The following is a 10,555-nucleotide window of genomic DNA, read 5'->3' as shown; positions in this document are numbered from 1 at the left end:
TGTCGTAAGGCGTATATGGTATTGAGGTGCGGACTTCGTTTCCCCTTCATTAGGACCGCCTTGTGATCGGTGAAATGAAGAGACAGGGGTTCTTGAATGGGATGTAATCTGAAGTTAGCGAAGACGAGGTCTATACACGTCCCCCTGGTTGTTGTTGGATGTTTGTGGTCATGAAATGCATCTGAGAGCATAACCCGCCCCTAGCGGTTTCCATTCAAACCAGAGCACGCGCCGGGAGCGAGCGCTGCTACCACAGCGCCCCTAGCGGACTCCGTGTAAACCAGAGCTACGCTAGACGCGGGAGGTACAAGGCTCGGCCCTAAGGTGCTTCACCCCTAAAAAACAGACTGAGTTTTCTGTCTCTTAGGTGGGGACGTGCGCTGACAGAGTCTCTCATTGCGTGGTTTCAAGGTGCAACTAAAGTTTGTCGAGCTGACCGATACTGTCTAAATATGTGAATGGAAGTTTCATCGCACGCCTCTGTTGCGTGGGGCAGGCAAAAGGGCCCAAGGCACAGTCAAATGATCAAGTTATTTGGGTTATCGAATGCATGCAACGTTCATAGAGCGCACGCTCATCGGCATACGCTCGACACTCAAAATATGTTCCACAGTTTCGATGGAGCCACAGTTGTTGCAGGATGGACTTGCTGCTTGACCGAAGCGGTACCGTAAGCTGTTTCCATAGGCAGGTTTGCATTATACCTCGATGCTAAAAGCATACCAAAAGTATTGTTCAGTTTACTAAATGCTACACTGTCCCAAGTTTCTGAGTGACCCTTGCTCTAGGAGTTGCGTCGTAACGTTGACAAACTGTCTGCGCTCCTCTACAAGATGTAGCAATGCGTAAAGGTAACAATTCTGGCTATATTTTATGCGTGCTGAAAAAAAAGGAAAATGTTCGCACTTATTAATGGATGCGACAAAAGGCGCCCACTACTGTCTAGGAGTTATCTGAGCTCAAGAGAGCGGGAAATCGGGTGATCCCTGTGAGGTCGCTTACGGTTATGCCCAAGCCATGTGCGCTTATATTAGCAAAGGGCAAGTATGAGATTCCTTTAATAAACTTTATGGGAATCTTATATAATTCTACAAAATTATTTGTGAACAATACCTTATTTCACCGCATGCGTTGCCACAATATAGAAAACGAACGCAGCATCACAACGTACTGCTATAGATAAAGAAAAGACAAGCTAGCGCGAATATGACTGCGAGCAGTGGTGCAGTCAGTACTTGCACTTGATCAAGGTAGGTCACATTGGTCGACCTGGTGTTCAGATACTCACAGGTGTTGCTTAGCGGCCGTTACACCGCGATGGAGGAAGAATGACAAACTATTGTCTTGCTCACTGCCAAGAGAAAAACGTGAGTACGAGTGTCACAAACGTCTGGAATTCTCGCTCGCCCGTCCCTTCGTGCCTTGGGAAGGGCGCCGTGGTGTCGGCCGCGGCCTAACAGGCGCCAGGCCCCGGAGACGAAGGTCGAACACGGCGACGCTCGGTTTGGAGAAAAGAGGTGCGGTGACAGGCAAACACCTCTCGCTTCCCGGAGCCGTTTCGAATCGAGGAGAAAGCCGTGGTCTGTTCACCATTAGTTTTGACGACCGGCGCGGCGGTCTCCGGCTCGCGGAGGAGAGGAAATGGGTGAAGACATCCGGGGACAGCAACATCAATTATCTCGGACGTAGCCCCACGAGCCTGCTGTCACGCATCAACAGCAAGAGAGAATTTGACTGCTTACGGCAGTTGACGTTGAACCAGCGAAGAGCGCGGTCATCGGTGTCGCGAGTCTCGCGTAGGCGGCGAGCGCGGAGTGTCCCGCGCAACGAATCGAGTCGGCTGCAACACCGGGCACCCTCGTCGTCTACCGAAGCTGCGAGTCCATCGACGGCACCACGTCACCTCCCCTACGAGTACCACGTGCTGGAATGGTCCGTACGGAACTTTTTATTGTGTTTTTTTTTGTTACCGTTTTTCTTTTATTTGAACCAGCTTTAAAATATTGTATCATGGTGCGCTGCGTCGCATAAAAGCTCCGAAGCGGGAGCGCGTTACCTTGCTCATAATTGTCCTTGAATTTCTGTTAGCCACAATCATGTCTGTAATCACTTTATTAACATCCCGCGTTGCCTGTAATGTGTACCTGTTGTTGTTCATTTAGTACATAGCTTGCTCTGTAGTTGTTCTTTTTATCGCGCATATTTTTGTCTCCTCTTAGTTCCCATTGTACCGCTTACCGTTGCCCTTGTCATAATTAAATGTTTGTTTGTTTCGTATCAAATGTCCGTGTCCGCTCAATGAGTCCGTCAGTCATCCTGCACACCACTACACGTGCAACCCCGCACGGGTCGACCGACCATTACAAATTCGATATGCACCACTCCGAGGCCTTTCAGGCGTCGCAGGCCTAAGCGTAAAGTGGAAGCCTGCGAGTCTGCCGCAACGCCGTTGTTAGATCGGCGGGGGCCTCACCGAAGTGTGTGACATAATCTGGCGTCCGCGACAGGACTGGCCGACCAGGTGGTGGTGTCTGGAGGACTGACGTAACTCTGAGCGTGAGCGCACAGCATGTAGCCGTCCTGTGATTGTTTTTTGTTCGGCAGCTGTTTGTAGCTATGGAGGGCACGGACTTGGATAAACTTATTGAACAGGGCAAGACCTTTGGTTTTAAAGGCAAAGAGTTGTATAATTTCGTAGAAACAGAACGAAATAGACGGAAAGAGGAGCGCGATGCTGAACGAATGTGGTACAGGCAACATGCGGAATTCCTGATGGAACGAGAAAAGGAAAAATCGAGGATAAGAATAGAAGAAGAGAAAGAACGTTTGAAATTGAGACAGTGCATGACGCAGTCGGATGACAGGTCAGTCTCTAAGGTGCCTAGTCGCGTGAACGACCCTGGCCGGAACGAGTTGGTGCAGCCATACCTCGAATACGTTCGAAGATTAGGCCAGAAAATTGAAAGCAGGCGGCACGAGTTGGAGCCATTAAATGTAATGCACGAAAGGTGCAAAGAGGCCGAATGCACTGAACCATCGGGAGTTGGACAAAAGGATAGTACGTGTGATGCGAACAGCCAGTTCAAGGCAAAACTTAATGTTTTTGCTGCCGAAAGTGCCGTTGTGGCAACACAGTCCACTGAAGGGAACAGTAATGTCGACGAGGGGCTGTGCCGGCAGAGTTCTGCTAATACAGAAAGGCCATCTGTAATTGACTTGGCACAGTCACCGTGTATGTTCGTCGCCATGGCAGCTAACAGTGACGTTCGCAGTACTACCGGCCTGACAGGCGAGAACCCCTGTAGAGACAGCGGGTCAGAGCCATGTGCTGAAGCACATTGCGAACCAGATAATGCAGTTGCACAGAGCTCATTCAGGGGCGAGCGGCGCAGCCCTGAAGAAGACATCTGCAGTGTTCCAAAATTGGATGAGCTCTCCGCCCGTCTTGGTGTCGATTTCAGCACAAATCATCCCGGCTGTGCGGACAGTATGACAGTTGAACCTGACGAGGCTAGTTCTGCTCTGCAGATGATAGGCGCAGATTTGCCAAAAGAGATCACCACAAAATGTACCAAAAGAAAAAGACTCCGCACAAACAAGAGAGCAGCAAAGGGTGTAAAGCAACCCAAGAAAAGGAGAATTGCCAAACGGCAAACCACGCCACGAAAGCTTCGTTTGAATTTTGTGGCATTCGCGAGTTGGGTGCGTCCAAACGCTCTAAACCGCCCGACTGGTGGAAGGGTGAGGCATGCACCTGTTGCTCAAGCGCAGATAAAAGGCAACGTGAGACGACAATCCTCGTCGCTTCCCTGTGCTGTTCGAAGCGCGGAATGCATGGACAGGGAGCGCCTTATGGCAGGGAGACGCGTTGTTGGAAGACCCGTTTTCGTAAAACGAGGTGTTGATGAAGGCATGCAACCAGGGGGCGAATTGGCGGGACACAGGCGTCGTTGTAGCTACCGTCATGTATATTGTGTTCCCTGGTATGCAAGAGCCGCTTCAAAAGAGCGGCCACCTCGAGCGCGGGTCAGAGTTAGTTCCTTTTAAATGAAGCGGAACCAAATGGCAAATGACAAGTTTCCGAAAAACAAGTTTTGGTTTGTTGCCTTGTCTACTTGGGAGTGTTATGTTTGGTTCTCTCCTGGAGCAGCTATTTTCCTTAGGTTGGTTCGTTGAGAGTATTTTTCAATTTTTTCGTGAGATGATCCGCCGTTTAATACGTTTTGCGCTTGTAGTTCATGAAGCTTTGTTGTAGCGACAATATTTTTTTGCAAGTAGGTAGGCCTCTTATAGAGTTTAGTGTTCAAGGCCTATCACGGCACGCGTTTGTGTTATTTGTGCGAGGATGTTGTTCAAAGCTTTCCAGCATCCGGATTTGTTTTCATTCATATTAAAAAAAAAAAGAAGGTGCCTCTGAGAATGTAGGGGCAGATTACATGAGTCGAGTCGATGATGAAGAGGCTTGCACAAATTCGATGATACGCGGATGAAGGCGTCACGTACAGGGATCTATAGCTCTGTAGTTCTCTTCTTTACTCCTCTCATACGGGCGCATTTTTTTGTTTTGCGCGAATGCGTCGTATCGCCCCAATAATGTTCTTGGTCTTTCGCTCTTGTTTTAGTTTTGGAAATGCCCGTGGGTTTTTCCTAGCGTGCCACGTAATACATGTACTGTGATGACCATCTTGTTGCGATGCGTATCATTGTTTCGCCCAAAATGATGGTTAGAATATAACTCACTCTTGAAGTGTTATTATATCTTGTAAGTGTGTAGCCGTGACCGGGTGCGCGAGATGTGACTTTGTCCATATTGTGACAGTGAAGTGGTGTGCGTCTTGTGTTCTGTGCGATGTCGTCCATATAAGTGAAATGGTGCGTGAAAAGGAAACGCGTTCGTGAACGACCGGGACATGAAACTCTCTCGAACACTGTGCGTTTGTGATTTTCTTGAATATTACGCAGTAATATTCTTGAGGTGGAGGCTGTGTCACAAACGTCTGGAATTCTCGCTCGCCCGTCCCTTCGTGCCTTGGGAAGGGCGCCGTGGTGTCGGCCGCGGCCTAACAGGCGCCAGGCCCCGGAGACGAAGGTCGAACACGGCGACGCTCGGTTTAGAGAAAAGAGGTGCGGTGACAGGCAAACACCTCTCGCTTCCCGGAGCCGTTTCGAATCGAGGAGAAAGCCGTGGTCTGTTCACCATTAGTTTTGACGACCGGCGCGGCGGTCTCCGGCTCGCGGAGGAGAGGAAATGGGTGAAGACATCCGGGGACAGCAACATCAATTATCTCGGACGTAGCCCCACGAGCCTGCTGTCACGCATCAACAGCAAGAGAGAATTTGACTGCTTACGGCAGTTGACGTTGAACCAGCGAAGAGCGCGGTCATCGGTGTCGCGAGTCTCGCGTAGGCGGCGAGCGCGGAGTGTCCCGCGCAACGAATCGAGTCGGCTGCAACACCGGGCACCCTCGTCGTCTACCGAAGCTGCGAGTCCATCGACGGCACCACGTCACCTCCCCTACGAGTACCACGTGCTGGAATGGTCCGTACGGAACTTTTTATTGTGTTTTTTTTTTGTTACCGTTTTTCTTTTATTTGAACCAGCTTTAAAATATTGTATCATGGTGCGCTGCGTCGCATAAAAGCTCCGAAGCGGGAGCGCGTTACCTTGCTCATAATTGTCCTTGAATTTCTGTTAGCCACAATCATGTCTGTAATCACTTTATTAACATCCCGCGTTGCCTGTAATGTGTACCTGTTGTTGTTCATTTAGTACATAGCTTGCTCTGTAGTTGTTCTTTTTATCGCGCATATTTTTTGTCTCCTCTTAGTTCCCATTGTACCGCTTACCGTTGCCCTTGTCATAATTAAATGTTTGTTTGTTTCGTATCAAATGTCCGTGTCCGCTCAATGAGTCCGTCAGTCATCCTGCACACCACTACACGTGCAACCCCGCACGGGTCGACCGACCATTACAAATTCGATATGCACCACTCCGAGGCCTTTCAGGCGTCGCAGGCCTAAGCGTAAAGTGGAAGCCTGCGAGTCTGCCGCAACGCCGTTGTTAGATCGGCGGGGGCCTCACCGAAGTGTGTGACAACGAGCAAAGTGGAGAAAATTGTATTCAACGGAGCTAGTTGGTTCGTAGCTGACACTGGTTTGAGCAGCTGAACTGAGAACGAGGGACAAAGAGAAGACAGACCTGGCGGTACAGCGACGCCCTTGTCTGTCTTTTCTTTGTCCTTCGTTTTCAGGTCCGCTGCTCGAACCAATGTAAAGGGGAGAAAGCTACGCTGCTGGAAGTGTGAGGACCCCAGGTCTGCAAACAGCTCACCTGCTACTGGGGAAGCGCTCGGAGCTGTAACGAGTAAGACTTTGTGGTACGACTTTCCTGAATCAAAGCCTCCGAGATGTTCAAGGTTTTCAGTCCCAATAGAAAGGCCCGGCAATGCAAGGGCTTAAGGACATGTACTTAATATGTCAGAAGCATGCATAAAGGAACGTTAGAAATGGTGAATGGAGAGATAATAAGGATATTTCTCTTCTAGGGATGAGCGAGCTGAAATTAATGGGCAATGCAAGCTTTCTAAATACTTCACAATTTTTTCCTCATGCTGGGAATCAGCCGAAAGGAATGACGTAGAACTTATAGCAAGCAAGGTAGTAAAACATTTAATTATATTAGGCTATAACCCAGTCAGCAATCGAATGATGTTTCTCGGGATAAAAAGGAATTCCATAAGCAACGTGTTGGTTCAAGTGTATGCTTCAACTTCGGAAGCTACTAAAGAGGAAGTGAAAAAATTCTGTTCCCCACTGCAAGAAACTGTAGAGTAAACACCGAAAAAGGATGCGCTGCATATATATGATGACTTCAATGTAAAGGTTAGTGAGAAAGAAATGCCAGATATTAAAGAGTATACTTTGGATTGGGAGACTGGAATGAAACCTCCAATTACATGGACAACCTGCGCTTTGCCAACAGTCTTTTCACATGTAACTTTTTTTTTCAGCAGCGCACACGCCTCTCATACGCACAAACCTCCACAGGTTTTCCGTATACAGAGCGCTTTTTTTTTAGACAAAACAGATTTTTCATAAAAATGCTTTAGGCTCCTGCCGTCTTCACAAATGAACTCTACGTCGAGGCGGAAAAACTTTGCCGCCGCTAAAGTCACATTGAAACGACTGATTGACAGACTCGTTAATTAAATTTTTAATTACTGACTTGAGGGAAGTTATTTGTCCAGGAGAGTTCTAGGGCGTCACAACTTATGGCATACCCACATTCTAGCTTTTTTTCCCGCGTGCTATCCCTCGCTGTGTAGCTTCCAGCGCGCTCGTCGGGACGGGAGAAGAGACAAAAAGCGCTTACAGCGTGCGACAAATCGCTGTACCTCCTCTCGCTCACGACGAATTCGAGAAATGTTTTGACGTAATCCGTCCGTGAGGCGACAAACTCCGATACTGATGTGATTCGACGATTACTTGTAAAAGTGGTTCAGGGCACCTTTAAGACAAATGTTGGTAACGCAGACCGGTTCAAGGTTCAAGAGGGAGTCTGGCAAGGAGTTAATCTTTCTACATATTCATTTAATGTATACACGGAATGTGAAATTACTCAGAAATAGCGATTTAGAAGGCAGACATATAGAAGTGAAAATTGGAGGAACAAATAAAACCAAATTTACGCTAAGCAGGCGATGCTGCTTTAGTTAGCGCACAGTATAAACCTAACCTTAAGACGCTCCGCCCGAAGGCGAAAGAAGAAAATCAGACGGTTATTCTTTGTCTTAACTTAAATATGACTAAGTCATATTTAGTTTTTTTTTTCAACCTTATTTGTTCACTTGCTGACTATGTCCCCAGGGGAACAAAAAGTGATACCGATGAACAACAAGATATTGGGATTTGTAGAACGTCGTGCTGGTTAGTATACAGAGTAGACAAAGACGAAACCTCTACAGCAGAAAATCAGGCAATCGTGCTAGGAAAACAAGCAATGGGTGGAGTTTTAAGGAATGTGAAGGCTTAAACGAAAATACGCCTGGCTAATGCTCTGTTTCTTCATTTTTTTCTGCGGTGATGTAGGAGTGCAAATCCTGGGCCCCGAAGAAAATATGCAGGAGAAAAAGCCAGATTCTCCTGATATCTGGTGCTGGCGTAAAGATTTGAGAATTCTAAGAACTGGCAAAAGAATTTGGGAAGGATTTGGGAGGGATTCGGGAGGTCATTCCTGTATGTTCTTTCAAAAAAAAGTTCGTGAAACTAAAGCGATTTTGAAACTTCATTATTTTGGTGTTGGTCATGCTGGCTTGTCAGTGTAGTTTAATGCTAGACAAAAGGTAAGGCAATGGAAGGCGAGGTCGCCTGTGTACGAGATGGTTAGAGGGTATTCGTAGAGCCACAGGAAAACGGGTTGGTGAGCTTAAAGAACTCGAATGAAATGCTTGCAGATTTCACTGAGAGCGTCTTGATCGGTAGATAACAACAAAACCAACGATAACAGTAACAAGCGACCGTGACAATCACCACCAAAATACTATGCACAGTGCTGAAAAACGGTAACACGAATACGCGAACTCCGAAAGCAAATGGAACGAACAGGCGTTTCTTTAATCTTTCTTTGCGACTGTACATTCGGCCACGTCCTTTAAAAAGGTGTCAAGGGAGGGATGGAGGAGAACGTTGAATAAAGCTCATTTCCAATGATGACAAGAGTGTTTGTGCCTACGCTGAGGCAGGAGCACGCAGGTATCATGCGGAGAAATAATCCCCGTACGTTATCTCGCAGCACTATCGCTGTTTTCACGTAACTGTGCAATTTAAAATTGTGGTCAAAAGTAAGAAGACGACGACCAAAAACTTAAAAAATAATAACAAAGACGTTTCGGCTCCCGTACGGGGGCCTTGTTCACAAATGTCCTGCAGACATTTGTGAACAAGGCCCCCGTTCGGGAGCCTTGTTCACAAATGAACAAGGCCCCGTACGGGAGCCGAAACGTCTTTGTTATTATTTTTTAAGTTATTGGTCGGCGTCTTCTTACTTTTGACCATGATTGTTCCCGACCAGACGAGTTTTCGTCGAACTCTTGATTTCAATTTAAAATTGTATTATTTCAGAAAATATAAGGAACGGCGAGCATTACGACAGCCTTGCTGCTTTACCTCTGTTAGCACAATTGTTACGTTAATTTCTCTGTACTCGATACTATGTCTGTAATCCTTGATAGGCATGACTGCTTTCATGGGCAATAATATGCCGCAAATTTACGAGCAATGATGTGCAGAAATTCTTTGCACGAGTTTCCTCAGTACTTTCTCCCAACGCGTGTTTGTCGCGATAGGTACATTCCTTCCTAATGAGCCACTCGTAAACGCAAACGGCAGTCATAATTGAAGTTGCCTCGCAGTGATGTCAATTTTGAAAGAAATTGGTCTCGATCGTATACGTCTCAAGCGTCACCTACGACTTTGTGAGTTGTAGCCACGCAGGCGTGCCTCGTCCTGCTTGGCACGAGGTATGCGGATGCACCAGTCGCGGCGCCCAAAAAAAAAGTATATTTCTTTCGCTCTGCGACGCTATGAATGCCCCGGATTGAAGCTTCATTTTCTCCCCTACCCGCGCAGTTTCACCGAACCGTTCATGAGGAACGGCGACAAGCCCCCGAAAAGAGAAACCAAGACGTAGAAATACACACACACGGAATTGTCGCTTGAAGAAGCAAACACTAATCAGCGACGACGCAGACACAGGTGTGTTCAACGTACTTTATTCAAGCTGGTTGAATGGACACTCGGATAACAAGAAAGAGGCGGTCTCACATTTCGTGCGTGTGATTGTCTAATAATGCGCAGATAAATCTAAGGAGAAACGTATGAGTATTGTTACCGGCAGCTGCAATATCTGCTACGTAGCTTACCTATTTAGCAATCGTCGTGACACGCCAGTCTGGAATGTACTTACAGAAGCAACCATGTTCAGGCATACCAATAATCAACCTAATGCTTATGAACAGTGGCTAATAGGAAGCACATTCAAGTGGTTGTTCTCGCAGTATCTTCGTGAAACGGGATTGTACGACTGCGCGACTTTATTCAAGCTGTTGTTGAATGGACACTCGGATAACAAGAAAGAGGCGGTCTCACATTTCGTGCGTGTGATTGTCTAATAATGCGCAGATAAATCTAAGGAGAAACGTATGAGTATTGTTACCGGCAGCTGCAATATCTGCTACGTAGCTTACCTATTTAGCAATCGTCGTGAGACGCCAGTCTGGAATGTACTTACAGAAGCAACCATGTTCAGGCATACCAATAATCAACCTAATGCTTATGAACAGTGGCTAATAGGAAGCACATTCAAGTGGTTGTTCTCGCAGTATCTTCGTGAAACGGGATTGTACGACTGCGCGACTTTATTCAAGCTGTTGTTGAATGGACACTCGGATAACAAGAAAGAGGCGGTCTCACATTTCGTGCGTGTGATTGTCTAATAATGCGCAGATAAATCTAAGGAGAAACGTATGAGTATTGTTACCGGCAGCTGCAATATCTG

At 47.1% G+C, this 10,555-nt stretch overlaps 1 protein-coding gene across 1 annotated transcript; it reads left to right on the top strand.

Annotated features, from left to right (window-relative positions):
• Positions 1-2,185: 2,185 nt before the first annotated feature.
• LOC125758718 (uncharacterized) lies at positions 2,186-5,660 on the top strand. Its single transcript, XM_049416296.1, has 2 exons — positions 2,186-4,350; positions 4,405-5,660. Exon 1 carries the CDS (start codon positions 2,617-2,619, stop codon positions 4,045-4,047), a length of 1,431 nt encoding a protein of 476 aa, XP_049272253.1. The 5' UTR covers positions 2,186-2,616; the 3' UTR covers positions 4,048-4,350; positions 4,405-5,660.
• The last annotated feature ends 4,895 nt before the right edge of the window (positions 5,661-10,555 follow it).

This window comes from Rhipicephalus sanguineus, chromosome 1 (assembly GCF_013339695.2).
Source record: "Rhipicephalus sanguineus isolate Rsan-2018 chromosome 1, BIME_Rsan_1.4, whole genome shotgun sequence".
Taxonomy (NCBI): Eukaryota; Metazoa; Arthropoda; class Arachnida; order Ixodida; family Ixodidae; genus Rhipicephalus; species Rhipicephalus sanguineus.
This window is presented reverse-complemented; position numbering and strand designations above follow the sequence as displayed.